Consider the following 25869-nt stretch of genomic DNA (forward strand, 5'->3'; position numbering starts at 1 on the left):
GTTTTAGCTCTGAATTTCGAAGTAATCCTCTAATATATGATGAGTTAGGCCAATAAGCTTCATGTGGAAGTGGAGAAAACTCAAACGACCAAGTAGCACAATAATTAGCAATTCAGTAGTATTTATCAATATATTGCCAAGTGTTCAAAGAAAGTTTGGCACATGCACTCAGAACATGAGAACACGGATACTTAAATATCTCCCACTTACCACAAGTGCAATTTTTTTTATACAACTCAACTACTTGGACATTTTTCCCTTTTGAGTTATCACCTCAAATATACCCTTCTGTCGGTTAAAATCCCTCGAAGAATGTGCACCGGCTTTTGACATTAAAGCTGCTTGTTTGGCCAAAACATGGGGAGTATACATATCTCCGTTAGCTTGTGCACTAAATCCCATAAGATGTCTCACATCAAAATAGTGTACTAATCTATAAAATGTGAGTTGAACACATACTGCGATCGGTAAGAAACGTGTACCTTTAAGTACACTGTTAAAAATCTCTGACAAGTTTGTAGTGAGTAGCCTATACCGCTTGCCACCATCATGTGCAAGTGTCCATTTTTTGGGTCCATGCTCCTTGAGCCATTGGCGCGCTTTTGGATTTATTTTTCCAATTTCCTCCATGAAAGAGTTAAACTTTCTAATTTGATTCTGACTCCCCACACGGTAAGCTAAAGCTTTCAATTGTGAGTTATGAAACTTATCATTAAATTGGTTGATAAAATGCTTTAAGAAATACTTATGGAAAATGATGAATGTTATTGACATGAAAAATAACCCGAATCAATGAAATAAAATTCTAATAAACAAAACATGTGAAAACCATGTGGCTTTAACCCGGGAGATCCATGATCATTAACTGCCTTTAGGATCCCAGCATGACGATCGGATATTAAACACATCCCTTCACTATCTTTGACAACATGTTTCTTAACATGAGAAAGAAACCAACTCCAACAAGCGTAAGATTCATTTTCAACTATAGCAAATGCAAGAGGCAATATCTGATTATTACCATCAACTCCCATTGCAATCATCATCTTACCTTTATACTTCCCATACAAATGTGTGGCATCTATGCTAATCACAGGTCGGCAATGCTTAAATCCTTTAGTAGAAGGATCAAATGCCCAAAACACACGTCTAAATTCCACATGATCCACCACTCTGTCTCAAAACGCACCATTCAACGATGGTACTAGGATTGAACTTTTGTAGTGCCTCCATAAAGTTAGGTAAAAAAATTAAAGAAGATTCACCCCAATCTCCAAAGACATGTTCAATTGCCTTTTGTTTTGCTATCCAGATCTTCTTCTTGTATGAAGGTGTATATCCTAACTTATTAACTACTTCGGTGCTTAAAGCAGAACTGCTAGTAGATGGTTGCTCTTTTATAAGGTGTTGTATTTCTTGAGCGATCAAGCTTGCATCTAGGTTAGGATGGTCTTGAGTAATGTTCAAATCCAAACAAGTATGTGGGCCAGTATACTTTTTGATGTCAAAAGATCCACTACGTTTACGTTTACATGCACGAAGTTTCCATTTACATCCTTGTGTATGTAGCTTACATTTTACAGACCAAATGTCTGGATATGATTCAACAACCTCAAAGTGTTTATGTGTCTTGATGTTGTAGAGCTTGACAGCTTTGATAAATTCTTCCTTGTCATTGAAAGAATTATTTCCCAACTCACGAATAAAATAATTTTTGGTCTCAGAACGTGTTCGTGCCATCCAATTGTCATTAACTGTCAAATTAGTTTCCTCCAAAGTGGTATATGTTGAAGGTACTTGAACATTATTGTATGATGTTCCATCTACATTTACCTGAGTTTCTTCTTCAGTTACATCTTTTTGTTAAACTCATCATCCGTATCACTATCAATCTCATCTTCTATCACATCTTCCACATGATCATTATTTACAATAGCAATTTGAGACATTGCGTTAAAATCCTCATTTTAAATCATGTCTAATATTACATTAACCCTATTCATCCTGAATGATAATGCAACAACTTGAGATAAAATAAACATGATAAATATGATAGATAAAGTAATTAAATTGAAGAATTTGAAACATATATTATTATTTCTATGTTTTATCTAATGTGCATGCTTATGCTTATGTGTTGTAGCAAACTACTAACTATGCTTATGTACTCAACTCAAAAAAAAATTTGCATACTACACAATCTGAAAGATATATTATTATAAACATATGTTAGTAACACAATTCATTAGAAATCGTTTTTTTTGGTTCGAAATCAGAGTGCCAAACAACACAAGTAAAATCACAAAGTAACAGCAGAAACATGTAATCAAAATAAACAAAAACTAGCATAAATGAACTTGACTACAATCGAAGTAACCGTCGAGTGAATCGAACGTCCTCTACACCGAAGTTGAGCTCTGAACGGATCTGATAGTTGAGGGAATGAGGGAACTGTGGAGAGATCTGGTTGCATACGCGTTTGATTATGGGAGAAATCTGGTTGCATACTTGCGTTCTATTATGGGAGCGATCTGGTTGTACTTGCGTTCGATTATGGGAGAGCAAACGTCGGAGATGGTTGAGGGAATGAAGGAACTGTGAAGTGTTGTTTTTTTTCTTCTTCTTTTTTTTAATAATGAAACTAATCAAAATTACCCATATTAGTAAATATTTTTAAAAGTACACTAATATGGTAAATATGATTTTGTTAATTGTTTACTAGGGAAAAGTTAAAATACAAAGGGATACTAAAATAAGAAGTGTGAGAGGGATTTGTGACTACACAAAAACACCATCAAAATAATAATAATAATAAATCACAACTCAAAATATGAATAGAAACAAAAAAATTTTTAAAAACTAAAATGTTTCTCCCGTCATTCACGTTAAAAAAAAGCCGAAAAGAAACAATAACAAAAGTAAAGAAAAGACACAATAATAACTAAAAAAGACACAATAGATCGTAAAATATAACACAATGCCTAACAAAATATAACATCATGTTGAGTAATATAACACGATATCAAGAAAAAAGACATGATATCAAGGGAAAAAGACACAATCAATGACGAAGATTAACACAATACACAATGATAAACAAAAAGACATAATAATCTTTTTTCCTCAACATTTTTTTAAGAACGAGGAAGACTATGGAAACATTTTTGTGCTTTCATTAAATTTTAAGTTACGATTTTCAAATAATTTTTTTAATTTATTTGAGGGTTATTATTGTGTGGATACAAATATTTCTCATCCTTCTCATTTTTGTCTCCCTTTTTAGAATAACTTGACCCTTGTTTACTAATTGTAACGCCCGTTACTTTCTGTAAAAAGATTTAAGACTTGTAAAGTTTGTATATTTTACCGAGACCGATCTGGCATTCTTCAGGGACCTCCTTGTCATTCATGTAAATCTTAATTTTCATAATTTGGGAACAAGACACCCCATTTGAATTCTTGAGGGGCTAGAGTGTTAATTTATTATAACAATATCAAAACCCTAACTCTCTTTCTCCCTATGTCCGATCGGTAGCTGCAGCCCCCTCCCTTTCACGTTTTTTTCACCTCTCCAACCATTCTCAAGTGATATTCATCCAATTCAAGGTTAGTATTACATCAAGGATTGTCTTTTTCACCATTAAACCGGTTATTAAACCCTAGAGATGTCATAATCATGTTAGGGTTTGAGTTTTGATTATAACAGTTTCTGACAGATTCATACTCGTTTATTGTTTGGTCTGTAACTCGATGAAAGTTGATTGTTTTTGATAGATTCTTGTTTCCTTGATGTTCTACTTTGAGTCTAGTTTCCAGAAATGTATAATTTGTAATTTTTGAAAAAGATTTGAATGGTTTTTATGATTTTATAAAAACATGTGTCAAAGCTGATGCGGGGAGTCGGATTCTGGACTATCTTCCTGACATCATAACTCTTTTTTGACAAGTCCAAATTGGTTGGTTCTACTTTTGGAACTTCATATTTTGAGTTAGGATTCTAACCCAATTGGAATCGTTTAATTTGCGCACTGAAATAGCTGCACGTACCTTTCTGTGTTGGAGGAATTTTTATGATTTATTTTGTGCACTAGAAAAGTATAACAAAAATATTTTTATAAATCCAAGACATTTATACAACTCTGGTAAACTTTTCATAATTTATTTCTATGATTTTCCTATGTAATAACATACATCTTTGCATGCTAAAATATGCTCCTTATACTCGTTATTGTTCAATTCTTTCGGTTTAGGACTTAACCGGTGGCTGTCCAATTGAGGTCCTTTCGGGACTGAATCATTTGAAGTTTTTGCTCGTCACATTCCTAGGTATGTCAATTATATCATACTCTAATATCATGAACAATGAAGCTCGTTTTGTTAGTCACTTGTCAATAGATTGAAAACTAGGATTTCGGTTGTCTATTTTGTTGATTGTTGCGTTTAGCATGTTGTTTGAGGGGATTAACAACCAATTCAGTTTGTGTAGCCTCGGTATGTTATATGGGACGTGAAAAAACTAATTTGAATGTTAATGGGGCTGAATTGGTTGTCGGTTGCTCAAATGGGTCGGTACAACGCAAATTCGCGTTTAATTGGTAGTTTATGCGTTGTTCAAGCGATTTGCCGACCCATTAAAATCGTGTAGTGTCGTGTGGACCTGTTGGCTATAATTATACTAAATTTGGTCCACACGGGGCTGAGTTGGTTGCTAAGTACATAAACAACTCGTTAATGCGCATATCCGATACAATCAACAACTTTCGGGTGTAGTTTTGAAATCCTTTGTCCCCGGAATTAGCTAAGGGTGGTTTTGGTAAATACAAGGCCTCGGGGGCTTATGTGATTGGATTTGGTACGGATGAGGCTTTAGGTCAATCAAATCATGTTAGAACGCCTCGTAGGATAAACGAGTTAGTACGGTTTAGTTAGTGTAAGACCCCGAATCCCGGGAATCTTACAGTTGGTAATCACATCCACAATTTCACAAAAATTTAAAACCAAAAAATTCTTTGTATTTAAAACTATTTCAGAGTGAATAACAGCGGAAAAAGTTTAAATATTAAAAGTCCCAAACACGGGTACAGGTGTCCAAAATCAAATGTAAATAAAATATTTATTTTATTTGAATTCCTCGACCAGAAATGCCTTCAACCTCCCGAGTAGCATCCAGCACGTCCAAGCGGTAGCATCCACTTCTTAACCTGAAAGTCAATCTAACATACACACAAAGTCAGCTTGAGCTGAGTGAGTTCAAGTTTTCATAAACAATAATTCATACTTTATCTCAAAGTTATAGTTATAAACCATAGAGAGGATAAAATAAAATAAATAATATAATTCACCAAGTAATACATTCATCGTCGAACACACGTACACGGGCCTCTCCACCACGAGTCAAGACTTGAGTAATATATTTGACCCGGACGCGGTAAGACCTAAGCATGTGACACGAGCCTCTCCACCACGGGTCAAACCCGAGTAATATATTTGACTCGGTCACAGCTTACACATCCAAGCACGTGATATGGGCCTCTCCACCACGGGTACAACCCGAGTAATATATTTGACCCGATCTCGGCTCACACATCCAAGCACGTAATACGGGCCTCTCCACGACGGGAACAACCCGAGTAATATATTTGACCCGATCACGGCTCAACATACAACGGGCCTCTTCACCACGGGATTTTAAAACCCGAGTAATATATTTGACCCGCCAAAATGATTATCACGCCACACGGGCCTCTCCACCACGGGATTTGAAAACCTGAGTAATATATTTGACCCGGCCGTGATCACCATGCACACACACATCAATAATCCTACTCACATCATTCTTAGTCACGAGGAACTAAATATCATCACACAACCGTAGGCTATAAGGTAACACATACTTATACATACATACCTCCATACATAAATATATATATATATATATATATATATATATCATTCCAAGACATTCCAAATTACAAGTAAGCATATGGGCCATAAGGTAATATATAATAATCAGTCCAATACATGAACTAAGTAAATAGGTCTACTCGTATTCCATTACTACCAAGCCTATTAACATCATCGAGTCTAGACCATAATCAGGTATATAACCTTAAGGAATATATGACCATAACGAGTCTAAAATATCCTGAGGCATAGAATATAGTCCACTCATAGTTTTATAAATGCACAAATACAAGTAAGGCTATGTAATACCATCCAAATAGTTGTAACGAGTAAAATCGTGTAAAATTGTATTACGGTGTGTATGCTAGCCCAAAACGTAAAAAGATTTAAAAGGGGCATCATGAACTCACCTGAGGTCAACCAAACACCAGCAACGAGCTAAGGACTCCCTAAGTAGTCATTCACAAGCAAGGGCCTGTAAATTGCACGCAACGCGTCACTAAACTGGACCGTAAGAACACTCTTGCCTAATGGGCCGTTCAAGCCCAACACTTTGGCCCAAATTTATTACTCGATTTGCCCTGGTTTTGGGGTTTTGATACTTAATAAATTCCGCTGTTTCTTACTCTGACTGGTTTTAATAAAGCGATTTGCCCTGGTTTTAATTTTTTTTTTGAATTTTGGATATGATTACCAACTGGATTCAGGGTCTTACCCTAATATACTATTATACATTTGCTCAAAAGTATTTTGGTTACATATTTGTTAAATTCTTATAAAACTTAAAGTAAAAAATCAAAAGGTAAAAATAACGAAACTCGGTTCGGGTTTTTTGATCTTTTACGGTTTTGCATGGTTTTACAGAAACATAAATCACCAAAGTAAAAAAACCACATGGTTTTACAAAAACATAAATCACCAAACCGCTGGTTTTTGTTTTGGTTTGGCCTTTTACGGTTTTGATTTTTCGGTTTTTTCAGTTTCAGATCAGTTTTTTCGGTTTTTTGCAAACCTATATCTTAGAGGCATGAGATGCCACACATTTTAGGTGAGCTATTTTTTTCTTTTTTATTATTATGACATTAAATCATAACATAAAAAAATGCGAGTCATAAATCTTTCAGATTTTAAAAAATATGATCATTTTTAATGGCGTACACTTTTGCATGTCATAAAATTGTGTGTGCCATAACTTATATGTCATTATAAACATATTTTCTTATGGGTGGTGGTAGAGGTGGCTGGTAGTGGTCGGTGGAGGTGATTATGTTAGGTTAGTTTTTATGGAGATGAAAGTGAAATGACGGCGTGGGGCGCCCTACAGGATTTAAAAAAAATGCCATATAAGCTTCTCACCACATAAAAAAAAAACCTAACGGACTTAGGATTTATTAGGTATGAGAGTGACAGAAAAATTAAAATAGAGTAAAAGCTGGGAATGACGGGTAACATTTTCTTTAGGTGGGAGTGTTCCCCACCAAATGGTGAAAGCTAGTATTCAAATCCAATAACCCTTTATTTATTTTCATGAAGCATTGTAGCGTATCAAGTTTGTTTCTTATTAATTAAAAGACTTGCATAAGGTTTATGTAATAAATTGTTGGTTCCTTGATTCATTTGATCGAATAAGTTAAACATTTATATATACACGAAAATAAATTAATTTTTAACCGTTAACGGTTAAAAAAAATACAAAAGAAGCCTTCAACAGCGATTTTTAAGCTAGCCACCATCGGGTATTGCTTACCGATACTACTAGCCAGTACCTGGATAGACCGGCCTCAGGATAGCCGGTACTACTAGCCAGTTCCAGAACTACCCGTCATACGCCTCCACCAACCTCTGGGTTGATAAATAAATTTTCAGGCATAACTAATTTTCTTCGGTGACATAACTAACATTTAGTAGCTAGGTTATATTATGAAATAATCTATGCCTTAAAAGCATAAAATGTAATGAGATTTTATAGACTTTTATAATTTGTAACTTTGCAAAAGAAGATTTTGAGAGTATTACAAATTAATTTATATAATTATTCTGGTATGAAAGACGTGATAGTCTCGAACAATTTTTCTCAATTGTTGTTTGAAGAATCTTGGATCCATAATTAGTGTAGTGGGGTAATATTGAAAATATTCAAAGGCAAAAGCCAAGTCTACACATCTTTTATGTTGATTGGTTGTTACTGCGTCTGGTCGTTGTTAATGATTGTTGCGTTTTTGGCTGCAATAAATTTGTAAACGTTAAGAAAATATAAAATAAAAACAAATTTTCTTGTTTTTAATTTCTTCAATTGCCAACCCAAATGCCGGTCAAAAACAGGATCTCAAATCTCAAATAATGCAGGCTTACATTAATGGACCTGGAATATAATTGAATTTTATACTTTCTTATTACTATTATTCAATGTCACTCGGAATATAGTATGCAAAATCATTAGTTTCTGAACATAACGCAGGATCTTAAATATCAAATTCTCAATGGAGGGAGAAGCCATACTTCTTTTCTTACTATTAGTTTTCAAAAGCTATGCTGCTGACCTCGACAGCATTTCAGATTCAAACTTTCTGACTGATGCGGACACGTTGGTCTCGGCTACTGGGATTTTCGAACTCGTGTTTTTTCGGCCAGGTAGTTCGGAGAACAGGTATCTTGGTATACGGTACAAGAAAATATCTGAAAGAACGGTGGTTTGGGTTGCAAACAGAGACCTTCCGCTTCTTGGTGGATCACGGCCTGTATTGAAGATCAATGATCAAGGAGTTCTCGGCCTCTTCGACAGTAGCAGTTTAATTTGGTCATCTAGCATAACCACATCAGGAAACACAACTGCAAGGCTTCTGGATAATGGAAATCTAGTTGTGATTGATCAGCAGGAGAGGGTTCTCTGGCAGAGTTTTGATGACCCAACCGATACGCTTCTACCTGGCATGAAGTTAGGGAGGGATTACTTAAGGAGCAAGAGATGGTATCTTTCATCATGGAAGAGTAGTCAAGATCCAGCTCCGGGCGAATTGACGTGGGGCCCAGACACACTTGGTTATCCTGAAAACAAACTTAAACAAAGGGCCTTGGTCCATTTTCGTGATGGACCATGGAGAAATCCTCGCTTTAGTGGCGTTTCAGCATACAGGATTAACTTAACCTTTACACACAATGTGATCATTAACCAAAATGAGGTGTCCTTTGCTTATAACTTTAAAGATAATTCTCTCCTATCAAGGCTCACCTTGAATTCTTCTACACGTCTAGAAAGTTGGGTGTGGGTAGAAAATGGTACCGGGTGGCGGATTTCCTTGTCATTCCCGAGAGACACCTGTGACAGATACAACATTTGTAATGCTTATGGGATATGCAGCCTTAATCAGATCCAACAGTCTTGTATATGCCTCTAAACCAAATAGAAGTACTTTGTTTCAGATTATCCATGTGCGAAGTCTATTTTTCCTAATTTGTAGACGAAACCTTCAATGCCTCTAAAGGCCAGGAAGAACACATTGAGAAACCATTATTTAGTTTCTCCGTCATTGCTAATGCTACTGCCAATTTCTCACATGACAATAAACTTGGAGAGGGTGGATTTGGATCCGTTTATAAGGTAATTAGTGTATGTGAATGAATGTAGCCAATAACACTAAAATTTTTGGTGCTTACGTAATATAAGAAAACAAATATATTGAGTGCAAGCTTACCCTCTTAGCCTCTTTATTCATGTTTAGGCACTCGTATAGCCTCATTGAGACACTTGTCATTAATATAAGGGAAATGTCAACTTACGTTTTAATGGAATTATGTCTGGGTTATCTTGGTGCCTGGGTTGACCAAGTGGATTATCTGTTGAAATTCTAATGCTTATGCCTATTTTGGTTGTTTTTTTCTCTTTTCCTAAATTGGAATGTTTTTGGGCAAAAATGCATGTTTTAGGAATTTTGCCAAAAAATATTTGTAATGAAATCGTCTTTGCAGTTTTTTTTTTCACATTGTGAATGGTAAATCTTTAGGGCATGCTAGAAGATGGTAAAGAGATCGCAGTTAAACGTCTCTCCATGAATTCAAGTCAAGGAGTTGATGAGTTCAAGAATGAAGTCATATGCATTTCAAAACTTCAGCACCGAAATCTTGTGAAGCTTCTAGGCTGTTGCATTCAGGGAGATGAAAAGTTGTTGATCTATGAGTACCTACCAAATAAAAGCTTGGACTACTTTATTTTTTGTAAGAAGCATATATATGAAGACAAATTTCTAGTATTATGCATTGGTTTAAATTTAAATACCTTTTCATATTAAGAAACTAAATGACTAAACAAATATGTTGGCCAGATGAAACTCGAAGTGTGCTTCTTGATTGGACAAAACGCTTAAACATCATCAATGGAATTGCTCGAGGACTTGTGTACCTACATCAAGACTCACGATTAAGAATCATCCATAGAGATCTTAAAGCTAGCAACATTCTACTAGATCAGGATATGAAACCAAAGATATCGGACTTTGGCTTAGCTAGAAGTTTTGGAGGAAACGAGACCCAAGCGAACACAGAAAGAGTTGTTGGCACATAGTAAGACACAGACCAACTATTCATTCTTTTTTTTTTCTTGGAAACATTAGCATTCTCTTATTGTCTTTCTTTTGCATGCTTGAAGTGGTTACATGTCTCCTGAGTATGCACTAGATGGTCTTTTCTCTATAAAGTTTGATGTATTTAGCTTTGGCGTCTTGGTGCTAGAGATTGTAAGTGGGAAGAGAAATAGAGTGTTTATCGATCATGAAAACGAAAATAATCTTATCGGACATGTATGTTCACTACTTTCAAACTACAACTCCAATTTATTTTGTAGAATAGTCATCTTGTCAAAGTAAAACCTAATAACTTTTATATTCTCCAATGTGTTAAGGCTTGGAGTCTTTATGACAAAGGCAAGTTTATGGACTTAATTGATGCTGGTTGTGCTGAATCATGTCCTCCTTTGGAAGTTATAAGAATAATCAACGTAGGGTTGTTATGTGTTCAACAAAATGCAGGAGATAGGCCAAACATGTCATCTGTAGTTCTTATGCTGGACGGCGAGGGTGAATTGTTGCAACCTAAGAGGCCATCATATTTCATGGGAAATGAGTTACCTATTAGAAATTTCTCTTCAAACGCTTTCACAGGTGGCTGTACTATCACACTGGTAGATCTTCGGTAGAAAACTTTTCTTTTCTATCAGCCATGTAACATCATTGTTTCACAGTTAGTGTTTGCATGTGGGTGTCAATTTTGGGTTGTTGGATCCAAGATGAAAGTATAAAGCCTACTCAACAGAAAGATATATTGCATATGCATGTTAGTTGTGCGTTTAAGGGAGTGTGTAGCAAAATGATATGGTTATGAAAAGGATGATATAAATAATCGAACATATGTAGAAATATTTTATAATACGCCTAACAAAACAAGATACATCCTATAGCTTGAGATTTTCGACTTAGTTTGGGTCTTGAACCCGCGCACACAAATGTAGAGAGACCCTTTAAAGTATTGTTTGGTGTCTTCCAAAACAAGTTAATTAGTAATCTAAATTAAATAGTTAAGATATGACACTAATGCGACACATCTTATCTTAAATATACATAAAAGAAACATTTAAAAGCTCTCCGGTTGCTCCTCATCTCCTCTTAAGCCACTAGATTTTTTTATTTGTAAATGGAGGCTTCTCATACATTAGACCTAAATTCATGGGCATGGGTCTCACATATCCAGATAGCCCTTAAGCGGGTTATAACGTCTCATTGTATTAAAACTTAATCTCACCAAATATTTGATATGAAATCCTATAAAATTGGGATATACTAAAATTTATATCTGATTTTTTAAAAAAGATATTATTTATAATTAAGATAAATTTTATAGTAAATAAAGTAAGGGGGCCATGGGTCTCACAAAACCCAGATGACTTTTAAACGCGTTATAACATCTTATTTATTTGCTAATCTCTTTGATCATCAAACCTTAAATATATTATTAACTTCCATACAATAAATAAAATTATAAAATTCAAAAAAATATATAAATATTAGAAACGATAAACGTAAAACAATCACCGTAATACGGGGATAATAGCTAGTAACTACCTAATTAAATATGAATTATAAGTTTATTAGTTCTAATACAATCTCCTAAACTACACTTAAGTATTTGTCTAATTTAAGAAGCTTTCATTGTCTTCCATAAATGCTTCACGGGTGGCAACTATGTCCACACGAAACTGAGCACGCACACGAAAGCAATAAACGAACACGAGGATTTAACGTGGTTCGGTCTAAACTTACCTATGTCCACGGGTGGAAACTAGATATTCTTTATTGAGTGACAAAATATTACAAGTACATATCAATCATATATATAGAGACTTGTCTATGGTTTACATCTTATTAAACAAGAAATTTAAACTGGGCTAGGCTTGGCCGGCCCGCGCCCGTCTTTTCTTTTAACTTCTAATAATAAACCAAGCCTTAATAAAAATGCCTAGGAACCCAAGAATCTCCTCGGAGGCCTTGAGTACTCTCGTCCGCACTCCTGATCGTACTTCTGTAATCTAAACATTTAACTTCCTCTAGTTGCCACCGCCTTCTTGTCAATTAACCTGAAGGCCGTCGAAGCTCACCGGAGCTCCAACACGTCAGTCATAGCTAAAACTGCCCCTGACCCGTTCTCTGTCCCTACTAGCTCCCACTGTAGCGAACTACCGGATCCTGAGATAACCTGAGAACAAACACTCTCCATATTCAGCAAGTAATTAATTGGAGAGACTTTTACAGCTGGAATACTGGTTTTCTTAATCCACTGTCAACCTAGAACTGTAACTGAAACACGACCTGTGCTTCTACTATACGATGTCCTCCGACTAATTTAACCTTCCTAGCTCATTCATCCTGAATCTTCACTTTGGCTCTGGGTTTGTTACATGCAAAATGAACCTTCTTCTGCCCACGAGATTCTGTGAACCGGACTTTGTCTTTCATCGGAACTGGATCAACTCCTTCCAGTGATGTTTCGACCATATATAACGATCCCCTTTTCTTGCCAAGAGAGACCACGAGATTTCCTTTGACTACCTTCCAGTGCCCATTCCCGAACTTAACATCATGGCCCTGGTCATCCAACTGTCCAATTGAAATCAAACGTTTCTTCAAACTTGGAATAACCCTCACATCTTTCAAAGTCCAAGAAGTACCGGCTCAAGTTATCAAATTTACATCTCCCATACCCGTAACCTCTATAATATCATCGTTTGCTAGTCGAACCTTTCCAAAATCCCGAAACTTTATATTCTTCATCGTTTCACTATAGTGAGTGGCATGAAACGAAGCACCAGAATCCGTCACCCAAGAATCAACGTTACTCTCAACACTACAAACCAAAGCCTCATCACTACTGATCCTGTCATCTGTGTCGTCTTCTATAACGTTCACCTCTTTCTTACCATTCGGACACTGATTCCTAAAGTGTCCCTTCTCTTTACAACTCTAGCATTCTATATTCGAGTCTTCGACTGACTCCTCTTCCTGCTCCCACTGCCTCGCTGTTTTCCCTTACCTCTACCTTCCGTGACTAACATATTTCCTGATGATTCACCTGCACTTCTGCGCCTTGAATTTTCTCCCATAATCAGGTCCGGAATCCCATCAAAAGTAATTTTTGTAGACGAACTACAAACCGTAGTCACTGTTTGCGACCAACTGTCGGGTAAAGAGGATAATAACAGTAGGCCTTGAACTTCATCATCAAAGTTAATGCCAATTGACACTAAGCAGGACAGGATCGAATTAAGAGTATTAATATGCGTTGTAACTGACCCACCCTTTTTCATTGTAGTTGTCACTAGCTCTCTGATAAGATAGACCTTATTTGCTGCCGAAGGCTTCTCATACATGTTGGATAGTGCCTCCATCATACCACGCGCTGTGGTTTCTTCCATGATGTTAAACGCCACATCTTCCAATAACGAAAAAGTAATACAAGCCTTAGCCTTTTTGTCTAACTTCTTCCAATCTTCATAATACAACTTTTCTGGTTTTTCATCCTCAAGCACTACATCTAAGTCTTTCTGACAAAGTAACGCTTCAATCTGCATCTTCCACCAACCAAACTTCTGTATCGAAACCTTTCCGTCTTCTGCCATGACAATGACTAAACGAAAACCTGATAAAAAAACAGAGACAGGCACAGCAATGGCACGGGCCTGAACTTAATGGCTGTTCTACTGACTTATATTAAAAAATCAACCTATTTATACGCAGCTGAATAACGAACTGTAAATCAAAAACATAAATTTTAAACTGAAACGATAAAACCTGACAAATGCAGTTGGCACTGGTTCTATGTTTCTTTAACCCTTCTTCTGATTAACAACGACTCTTCAACATAAAGTAGGATCTTGATATAATTGTTCTTGGCTCAAACTTTGCAACAAATATCTTGACCCAAATTTATTTATGGGATAAACTGCCCAAACTTTAGCCCACACAAACTTAATCAAAATAGGCCTACTGCCTTGTATTCATGGTCCAAATAGCCACAAAAGAAAATTAATCCCAAATTAATTTAGTTGACCTAATAGAAATTGAATATTCAAATCAATTCAAGTAGGCCTCCTGCCCTGTTACTACGGCATGTGGTCCAAATAAAAAACTAGGTCTCCAACCATAAAAAGAAAACACCACGCTCACAGTTATTCTTCGTCTTCTTCGTGCGGCTATAGTATAGATGCAAGATATGATTGCTTTCAATAAAAAAAATAACAGAACCTGAGACAACCCACTGGTCGGTGACAACAATTAGCAGCGGCGGAACTTCCGGCACCTGCACAGTCGCGAAACCCAACAGCGGCGGCTATGGGATCACAACCTGCAATCCACCTGAGCGGGGAAGATGAAGCTGGTTCTCGTGTTCTTCGTGTGATCTAAACCTAAGCGCTTGATACCATTTGTTAGGATTAAGCGCACACACGAAACTGAGCACACACATGAAAGCAATAAACGAACACGAGAATTTAACGTGGTTCGGTCTAAACTGACCTACCCCCACGGGTGGTAACTAGATATTCTTTAGTGAGTGAAAAAAGATTACAAGTACATATATATCATATATATAGAGACTAGCCTAGGGTTTGCATCTTATTAAACAAGAAATTTAAATTGGGCCGGGCTTGGGCCCGGCCGCCCGCGCCCGTCTCTTCTTTTAACTTCTAATAATAAACCGAGCCTTAATAAAAAGGCCTATTAACCCAACATTCATAACCTTCATTTGAGTTGCACAACTTTCGTTTCTTTCTTAGACTACCTTTCTTAACATCCGCATCATCACTTTGGTAGAACAACTCTTTATTCATCAAGACTATAATATCATTCCATGATGTCTAAATATTTTACATAGAGAAATCTTAAATTTATTAATGATATGTCTTCAAATCATAACCTATATTTCTAGCACTGACAACCCAAATGTTATTCTTTATAACATACTTGCGTGATCCTTCTTATTGAACCAAGAAGTATAGGCTAAATAAGTCAACCTGTTCATTGCTAATTATAGACATTAGGACCAATAACAACATTTATAGTTAAACTAAATAAGGGGTCCATTTGTCATCGGTATAAAGTATAGTTATTATGTTTTATGTATTTATTAAGGAAAAAGGGTCCACTATTGATGTGTGGGTGAAATAATGTGTGTTAAGTAAGTTATATCGTGTATTTTATGTGTTTAAATGTCTTGGACATGATTACTTTGAGTGGTTTTACGTTTATAGGTGAGCGGAGCTTAAAGGAGCTAAATTGGCGCATATGATATGGAGTGAAAATAGAGATTTTATTGCATGGAATGATATACAATTTGAAGACGAAGACGTGGCCGAAAACGGTGCATAAAACGGAGCTATAACAAAGAAGTTATGGGCAAAACAGTGCAAGGGGCTGTCACCGTAAAGCAGTGGCCGATGACCGTAGGCTACGGTCCCACCGTAGCTTACGGTAGGGAGGCCATAGGTTACGGTGGCCTGGGCGGAAAAACACGATTTTTAGGTTTTTGTTGACTATTTTAAGCCCGGTTCAACCCTAGGCCGCCTATCTTGGATATCATGGACGTTTTTGGAGCATCTTTCCACCATTCTAACACATCCTAATCACTTGAATCATCCATGGTATCATCTACTCAAGAATCAAAGAAGCTATTGAAGATGCATATACTAGGCTAATCTCCTCGTGACTATCTCCGGGTGTAGGGTTGAGTTGTTCATTGGATTGTTGGTACTCTAAACCTTATTTTTGGATTTTGTTTGTGTGCTTGAACATACTTTTGGGTAATCAATGATATTTGAAGTTTATCAGTTAATGATTTTGGTCATCAACAATTAGGATTGAGTTCTTAGTGTTATTGGCCTAGTTATCTTTAACCATATTACTGAATTGATTCATCATTGTGTAAGATTAACAATCAAGTAGATTATTGTTTAGCCGTGTCAATCAATTGGATTAAGTTCTGACGATCAACATAGCCACACATCTAGTCTCTTGGTTTATTGCTTCAAATAAAGGTTATAAATTCAATAGGTTTAATCATCAATCTAATTTACTTCAAAACCTGAAACCTAGAGATTGGTTACCCTTTTCATAATTGTTTACAAATCAAATTAATATTCTTTTCGTTTAAACAAATCTTTTAAACCGCTTGACATCGTTCGTCCGCCTAGTATAATTAGTTATTAAGAATTGAACTTGATTAGCACTTTCCACTGATTCCCTATGGATTCGACACCTTACTTGCCCTTGCTATTGAAGGTAATTTATAAATGTTTTTGATTGACCTTTTGACATCGATCAAAATGGTGCCGTTTTCGGGGAATCAACGTGCAAAGTGCTAGTTTAGTTTAGTAATTTTTTTTTACATTTATTCGTTTGATTTTACGTGAGGTATTAGTGTGTCTCATGTGTGCAGGTAACTCAAGATGACGTGAAGTTGGGTTTACGACCCAGTTGAAGGATATAAGGTCGTGGAGGACGATGATTCGTACCTTCCATTTTCATATCATGAGCCACCTTCACCAAACCTTCAAGGCTACTTCAAGTCAGATAACTATAATCAAAGGAACTTCAATCAGCAATGTTGTAACAATCAGTATAAAGTATATTTATTATGTTTTATGTATTTATTAAGGCAAAAGGGTCCACTATGCACATACGTAAAGTTAGAAATTGATTTATAGTTATTATAGTTAGATGTATGACGTTTCATTGAAATGTTGTGTCTGTTGAATAGGCATATAAGCCCATCGAAACCTATTGTAAGCAGTACATCTTTCATATATTAAAAGGTTCAATTCAATCTTTGTTCTTCAATTCTTGTTCTTCAATTGTTTATGTGTGACTGCTTTCGATTTACCAACACACAATTTATTTTCAAAAATTCTACCGAGAACCATGTTAATATTTAAGCTCACCATGATAAGTAATTATGTCATCTAATTCTTGTAATTCATATAAATCATTACACACTAATCAATAGAAGATATTTGAGAGAGTATTGTGCGTTAAACCTGTCATCCTTTATTTCAGATGCAAAGTTACTTCCCATACCGTTCATGTGACTAAACATTCTGTTATTCTTGGAGTTTCTTTCCTCCTTTCTTGAATCATTCTTATGTTTCAAATTCTTAAAACTTATGTTTTAACTTATTTGAAACTTGTTCTTCATTCGCTGGAAGTAGTACTTCATTGTCACACTTTGATTATAAAAAGGGATTGTTTGAATAAAATGCTTGCTAAAAGATCATGGTATCCTACATCCGTATCCGGACTCCCTTCTTCAAAAGAATACCAATTATGCTTGTGAACTAACCAATAACACTCACGAAAATGTCTAAACCTACGCACATTTGAGATATATGATGTTTGAGACATCAACCAATAAGACGTTGCAGGTAGTGGGAAGTGGAAAAAGCGAAAAAAAAATTGGCATAAAGGGCTATCCTTCCCACAGGAGGTGGAAAACTATCATGTTATGATAATGGTAACACTGAATTCCATTCCGGATAGAATGCAATAATCAAGAAGATACTTCTCGTACTTATCGACAACTTAATGATATTGGGTGGCCGAAACCTCGGGTTTATGTTTCTTCAATTGACCTTTTGACTCCATATTTGTTGGTATATGAGCACATTAGGGTTAAGAATAACAAGCAAATATGCAGCAAAGGATTCACGTGTTATTGATTTTCAAAGAGAGTGCATGATCAGAGCTCATAAGGCTCTTTAAATAAACAAACAAGAAGGAACGAGTAAAGGGGAAGCAACGGCTTTTCCTTATGACTCACTACACCAAAAACAATAAGCCCGTTGGGCTTTATTCAAAAACATAAATAAACAAAACATAATTAAAATACCATAACATCTAAATAACCACGTGATTTGCTGCATGAGGATGGATCACAATTCGACACCCTCCCTTGATCCAAACTCCATAACTCCAAGAAGATGCCTGAAATACACGAACTTTTCTCTTGATAGAGCTTTGGTCAGAATGTCAGCAAGTTGATGATTGGTGTTACAGTAATCCAGAGCAACCGATTCTTATGCAACCATGTCTCTGACAAAGTGATGTTTGAGCTCTATGTGCTTAGACCTGTTGTGCAGTACTGGATTCTTACTAAGATTTATTGTTGACATGTTGTCACAATAGATAATAGTAGCACAACTTTGTGACAGCCCCAAATCTTCTAGCATTCTTCTCAACCATATTGCTTGACATGTGGTTGCTGTGGTTGAAATATATTCAGCTTCAGTGCTTGACAAGGCTACAGTGGTTTGTTTTTTCGAGCTCTAGCTAATAACACCATTGCGAACTGAAAAAGCATAAGCAGAGACACTTTGTCTATCATCTACACAACTTTCTCAGTCACTATCAGTAAAACCACATAGTTGGATGCTTGCCCCTCTATCATACCATATCCCAAAATGAGATGTACCTGCAACATATCTTAGTATTCTTTTAGCTGCTCCAAGATGTAATTTAGAGGGAACTTGCATGAATCTAGAAACTAGACCAACAGCATGTCTCAAGTCTAGTCTAGTGTGGGTTAAGTATATCAGATCACCCACCAAGCTTCTATACATCACTTCATTTGCCTTGTCTGCCATATCATTCAACATCAATTTATCACTAGCATTCATTGGGGTATCTTCTACATTGCAATCTTCCATTCCAAACTTCTTTAGAAGACTTTTAACATACTTTTCTTGAGAAATAAATACTCCTTGCTTGGTTTGCTTCACTTCTAAGCCCAGAAAATATTTAAGCAACCCTAGATCAGTAATTTCAAGTTGATTCTTCATGCCATTTTTGAATTCAGCAACAAGATTAGGGCACTGACTTGTACATATGATGTCATCAACATAGACACAAACATACATCAGTTTATTATGACAATCATTTTTCACATAAAGTGTTGGCTCATTTTGACTCCTGTGATACCCATTTTTTGTAAAATACCCATCTATATTTGAATACCATGCTCTAGGTGCTTGCTTTAGCCCATAGAGGGCTTTTCTCAATTTGCAGACTTTCTTTTCTTGTCCTACAACTTCAAATCCTTCTGGTTGCTGAACATATTTCTCTTCAGTTAGATCTCCATTGAGAAAGGCAGATTTAACATCTAGTTGATGTATGAGCCATCCCTTTTGAGCTGCAACAGATAGGACTACTCTAATGGTTTCAAACCTTGCCATAGGGGCAAATGTCTCTTGATAATCTATTCCATGTTGCTGAGAGTATCCCTTCGCAACCAACCTGGCTTTGTGCCTCAAAATCTCACCATTAGGACCTATTTTTGTTTTGAACAATCACTTAAGCCAAACAAGATTCATACATTCTGGTAGATTCACCAGCTCCCAAGTTTGATTCTTCTCTATAGCCTCAATTTCCTCAGTCATGGCTGTTTGCCATTCCTTAAGGCTAGCAGCCTCATTGAAATTTGCTGGATCAGCAACGGTGAGAGAAAATTGACAACTAGAGAAGTCATTAAGCTCATCATATATTGGATCATCAATTTTCTTAGCACGGGTATAGACATCTTTTAGGTTATGGAGTTTAGGAGGTGGTGATGGAGAATAAGTAGTATTTGAACCGAATGGTTAGGAGGAATTTGTGTTGGTTTGTGAGGTCTGTGGTTAAGTGAATAAGGGTTATTGCTTATAGGTGTTTAAGGAGTTTGAGGACTTTGTGGCTCATTGGTGTTTTCAGGGTTGTTTTCCACTGGAAATGGATCAATGTAGCTTATGTCATAGGTTTGAGTTGTTGAGGACTTAGAAAAGTCCAACTTTGAATCTTCTTGGAAAAAAACATCCCGGCTGGTTAGGAATTTCTTTGTTGAGGGGTTATAAAGTCTATACCCATGTGATTGAGTTGAGTACCCTATGAGGATACACTTCTCGGATCTGCTATCCAATTTCCTTCTGTTTTGAGCAGGTACTAGACAATGAGCTATACACCCAAACACCCTTAAATGTCTAACCGAGGGTTTGGCATTAAACCATGCACCCCATGCGGTTTGATCAGTAAGGGCTTTTGTTGGTGCAATATTGATCAAGTATACTGCAGTAGCTACACTTTCAACCCAAAAACAACTAGGTAACCCCCTATGCTTTAACATACTTCTGCTTAGCCCCATAATTGTTCTATTTTTTCTCTCCACAACACCATTGTGTTGAGGTGTGTAGGGAGGAGTGAGTTCTCTTTTGATGCCATTAGTGTCACAAAAGGCATTGAACTCATTTGAATAGAATTCTCCTCCTCTATCAGACCTTAACACTTTAATGGTGTTTCCATTTCGGTTTTCAACTAGAGCTTTGAAAGACTAAAACTTACTGAAGGCATCAAACTTATTAGTACAAAATACACCCAACACATCCTTGTATGATCATCAATAAACAATAGGTAATAGAGGCTGCCACCCATACTTGGAACTTGCATTGGTCCACACAAATTAGTATGTACAAGTTCCAGTTTCTTGGTGGCTCTCCATGATTTGGATGTGAAGGGTTCTCTTGACTGTTTACCAACTACACAGTCATCACATGATTCAAGGGTTTTGATACTTGGAAGTCCTAGTACCATGCCCTTGTCATGTAATAATTTTAAATAGAAAGTATTGTAATGACCATACCTTGTATGCCATAACTTGGTAGTTGGATCAATCTTTGTGTTGCTGGATCTACTACTATCTGGTTTAGAGGCATCCACCAGAAACATGTTATTATTGAAAATTTTAACTGTCATGAGAACCATATTGGTAGCTTTGCATCGAATCACACATTTGTCATCATCAAACAAGAGTGAATAACCCTTTCTCATTAGTTGCCCCACACTGAGTAAATTGGACTCTAGATTGGGTGCAAGATAAACATCATCTAGGAGCTTGTAACTTCCATCTGCCATATCAATCTTGACTGTTCCCTTCCCTTCAACTTTGATATCCTTTTTGTCACCAAGATGAACAAGTTTGAATGTGTCATCGAAGGTAGCAAAACTTTCTTTAACTCCTGTCATATGATTAGAACACCCAGAATCAAGGAACCAAAGACTAGTTTTGTTACCGGGCTGTGAGGAGTTGATCATGAGTGAGAGTTGAGGTTCAGGAACAAGTGTCATAAACAGCCTAGGCTCTTCATTTGAATTCTCTTTTGCAAGTTCTTCACCATCAGCAGCCATGTTCACATGTTGCTCATCATTATACCAACAATCTTTCTTGAAGTGCCCAAATTTATTGCATACCGTACACTAAGGTACCTTGCTTCTGTCAAGGTTTCTTCCATGCCCTCTACCTCTAAAAGGACTTTTGCCTCGACCTCTTGATCCATTATTGGATTGGGACCCAATTTGAGTCCTGTCAAACATCACTTGCAATGCTTGTTCTTCACTTTTTGATTGCTTCTCAGGCATTCTTCTATTTATCCTCTCTTCATGTGACTGAAGAGAGCCCATCAGTTTTACGGGTGATAGAGTAGATAGATCATGTGAAACCTCAATTGAGGGAACCACATAGTCAAACCTAGGGGTTAAACTACGTAGGATTTTCTCAACTACAGCCTGATCTTCCACCTTTACACCAAATGATCGTCTATGACTAATAATAGCCATGACCGTAAAGAAATAGTCTCCAATTAATTCATCTTCTTTCATACACAGATTCTCAAAATCTCTGCGTAAGCCCTGAAGTTTAATGGCTTGTACCTGAGAATCTCTTTGGAATTCCATTTTCAGAATTTCCCATGCTTCTTTGGCAGTTGTAGCAGCTGCAATACGAGAAAAAAGTTGTTCATGAATGGCCTGTTGAATGATGGCCATAGCATAAGCATCCTTCTTCTGTGAAGCTTTATCATTATTATCAACACCCGTCACCACCAGATCCCAGAGATCTCTAAATCGTAAAATGGTTTTGATTCGAATACTCAAGTGTTCGTAGCCTTCACCTTTGAACACTGGAATTGGGATAGTAGGGTTTGCCATAGGGTTTGTGTGGTCAGCCATGGGAATTAGGGTTTAGGTATAATTTTGTTTTTTTGACAATCTTCAGAAATTGAGCACTGATCCTGTGCTCTGATACCAAATCTGTTGGTATATGAGCAAATTAGGGTTAAGAATAACAAGCAAATATAGAGCAAAGGATTCACGTGTTATTGATTTTCAAAGAGAGTACATGATCAGAGCACATAAGGCTCTTTAAATAAACAAACAAGAAGGAACGAGTAAAGGGGAAGCAACAACTTTTCCTTATGACTTGCTACACCAAAAATAATAAGCCCGTTGGGCTTTATTCAAAAACTTAAATAAACAAAACATAATTAAAATATCATAACATCTAAATAACCACGTGATCTGCTGCATGAGGATGGACCACAATTCGACAATATTATGGGTTAAAACACAAGAAAATGATCGGCATTTAAAAGGATGGAAGAGTATTTAAGAAGAATAAATGCAAGTGAGAAAGAAGAACCCCGAAACAAATGCCCAAAAGATCTTTCCCACATGCGCGTAAAAGGGAACCAGAAGACTGCATAACATACAGACTGATGCCACATGACCTCAATGTTACTTTCATCAGCAAAGAGAAAAAAATAAAGATAGCACGTGATAGTGTTGACGCCATCAACTATTAAAGATAACTAGGATTTAGGAACCGCGCTTCGCGACGGGACCATTAAACTAAACAAAAAAACATACATAAAAATGTTAAACCATGAGCGTGTTATGAGTCGACGCGAAATCAACCTGTATCAGGTTACGGCATTGGAAGTAAACAAAAGAAATAAACCCGTCAATGCCAAAATACAAAAATATATTACAGGTAGAACCAAAAAAAAGGCGCACTATAGCTGCGAACTGATGGTTGGGTAAAAGTTAGTTAATTTTATATATTAATTAGTTAATTTTAGTTTGATAAATGGATGAACATTGGTAATTCAAGCGTTGTTATGTGTTTTCAGGACATTGGAAGTTAAGGAGCTTAAACGAGCTAATTCAGAGCCATCCAGATGAAGATTAAGCAAGCCTCAATAAGATGGAAGCATGGGGAAACATGTATTAAGGGTTAAGAAGGATTCGGGAAAGGATTGGATGAGAAACTTGAAGCCGAAATGAAAACTAAACAAGATGGGTTATCAGGAAAGTGTCTTTTAGTAAATCGGGCAGATCTCGGCCTAGAAAATGAGTTACTGGACCCATAATATATGAATTTCATGTTTCTCAACGAGACGAATCTGAATATGAAGTCAGTTGCATCTTTGGGATAAGAGAAGATGCTGGACATCCATCTTCGCAATACGCGAAGATGCTTAAAGTCGGCAAAAAGTTAGGGTTTTCACTATATAAATGATTTTTCGACCCTATTCGAGATATAACGACTTCCAAAGGTAAAAGAGGCTGCGTGGGGAAATTTTCTACCATTCCAAGGCTTCCAGTTCATCTTGGGTTTGCATGTCATCAAAGATAAGTCATTTAATCTATATGTCGATGTTCGGCTAAGTCCATTGTTTTTTCTAGGCTAAGGTTTTGTGTGAAATACTGTTAATAACAGATTCTTATGCTTAATGAATAGATCTTGATTGATTTTATATGAATTTGTCTTGCTTAATAAGTTATTTGGTTGATTAAAGTTTGTGTTTGCGATTATTGATTGGTGTAACGTTTGTTTGATTGTTCATCAACATTTAGGGTTTAATCTCTTGTGTCATTAAACTAGAATCATCAAACCTTATCATTGAGTTAGTTTTCCTAGACATAGAATTGGCAATTGTAGAGTCAGGTTCATTTGTGTCAACAATTCGGTTGAGTTAACATTTGTCATCATAAATCAAACCATAGGACTAGCAATTATTGAAAAACCAAAGACGAGAGAATCTTTGATTAACGTATGGAACACATAACCCGAACCTAGAATGAATACTTTTTATTAATATTGTTTACAAATCTTTTAAGTAATCATTAGTTTTAATTAAATCTTTTTCTAAAAACCGCATGACATCGTCTGTCCGCATTAGTTTAATAATTAATTTAGTTAAATATTAAATTAGCACTTTCCTTGAGTTCCTGTGGAGACGACCTTACTTACCCGTACTTATTATAGGTATTTAAGTATTAAAATTAATTATTTTAGTAGATCGCGACAGCCTACGTCAAAATGGCGTCGTTGCCGGGGACTCAACGCGCAAAGTGCTAGTTTAGTTTAGTAATTTAGTTTCAGTTTTTTTTATATTTATTCGTTTGATTTTACGCGAGGTATTTGTGTGTCTCATGTGTGTAGGTAACTCAAGATGACGTGGAGTTGGGTTTATGACCCACAATAAGGATATAAGGTTATGGAGGATGATTATTTGGAAGATCCACATTCATATGATGAACCATCTTCACCAAACCCTCAAAGCTACTACGAGTCAAGTGAATATGACAGTGATGGACCTGAGACGCCAACTTTTGTAAGTTACCGAGAGGAGGAAGACTACTATTATAATGAGTACCCCCCATGGACCTCAGTATTATAATCATGGTGGTACTTATCAAAGGAATTATCAGCAAGATCAAGAAGATTCCTCTGGTAACAATGAAGAGTCTATGAAAGACGTTATGGATTTTCTGAAGGAGATGAAGAGAGATCAAGAAGCTTAGAATAAGGCTATAAATCAAAGTTTAGAGCTTCAGGAAACGTCAAATGCTGCCCAAGATGAACCGATGAGTCAACCATTAGAAGAATTAGCCAAAATTAAACGAGAATGAGAGAAGTTGGCTATTGGTGTCGTGGCTGATAATGAGGTGATATATGAGGATACTATTGATCTTTTAGAGAATGAAGTTGAAGAGGATGTTGTGGAGACTCATACAACACCGAATCTATCAATTACTGAAGAGCCATTGAGTGCAGTGGTTGAGTTTGATGATTATGGTGATGTAGAGGGAGATAGTTCAAATATTTTGGGGCATGAAGTTGAAAGTTTAAACCTGGTTAAAGGCACATCTACCTTTGAAGAGCATGTGATTGAAGTAGCCCAGTTGATTCCCAATTGTTCTCTTATAATAATCACACCAATAAACAAAGTTGGGGGAAATGGTTCAAGTTAAAGGAAAAGGAAGGTAGAGGTGAAGGATAGTGGGCACGGTATTAATAAAGGGGTCTATATTGGTTCTACGGACGTTTCAACCACAAAGAAGAAGGTGTGGACATAACACCTTAAATACCGAGCTTACACGGGAAACTCGGTTGGTAAATGCTAGGTTCGGCCCCGATCAATATTTAAAGTTTCGAAGATAAGAAAGAGTGTGTGGGCTCAATGTGTTCACTATCGAGCATATGCTGGAAATTCTGACGGTAAGTATGCATTCATACTGGCCTGTTTTGGTTTATCGTACATGCTAATCATGAAGGAGGAAGCAGAGC

The 25869-nt window shown here is 36.5% G+C and overlaps 2 protein-coding genes across 2 annotated transcripts; one reads left to right on the forward strand and one right to left on the reverse strand.

The window, feature by feature from the left end:
• Positions 1 to 240: 240 nt before the first annotated feature.
• On the reverse strand, positions 241 to 1740 carry LOC143544312 (uncharacterized). The gene is made up of 3 exons (XM_077036436.1): positions 1266 to 1740; positions 870 to 1177; positions 241 to 732 (listed from the first exon to the last, which is right to left on the reverse strand). Exons 1-3 carry the CDS (start codon positions 1738 to 1740, stop codon positions 241 to 243), a joined length of 1275 nt encoding a protein of 424 aa, XP_076892551.1.
• A 6644-nt stretch (positions 1741 to 8384) lies between these two features.
• LOC143544313 (G-type lectin S-receptor-like serine/threonine-protein kinase At4g27290) lies at positions 8385 to 11092 on the forward strand. Its single transcript, XM_077036437.1, has 6 exons — positions 8385 to 9285; positions 9363 to 9502; positions 9906 to 10116; positions 10224 to 10461; positions 10547 to 10697; positions 10799 to 11092. The coding sequence occupies exons 1-6, from the start codon at positions 8385 to 8387 to the stop codon at positions 11090 to 11092; spliced, it is 1935 nt and encodes a 644-aa protein (XP_076892552.1).
• Positions 11093 to 25869: the final 14777 nt, after the last annotated feature.

This window comes from Bidens hawaiensis, unplaced genomic scaffold, assembly GCF_021521415.1.
Source record: "Bidens hawaiensis isolate Kalapana, Puna unplaced genomic scaffold, B.hawaiensis_p1.1 tig00013519_1, whole genome shotgun sequence".
In the NCBI taxonomy this organism is placed as follows: Eukaryota; Viridiplantae; Streptophyta; class Magnoliopsida; order Asterales; family Asteraceae; genus Bidens; species Bidens hawaiensis.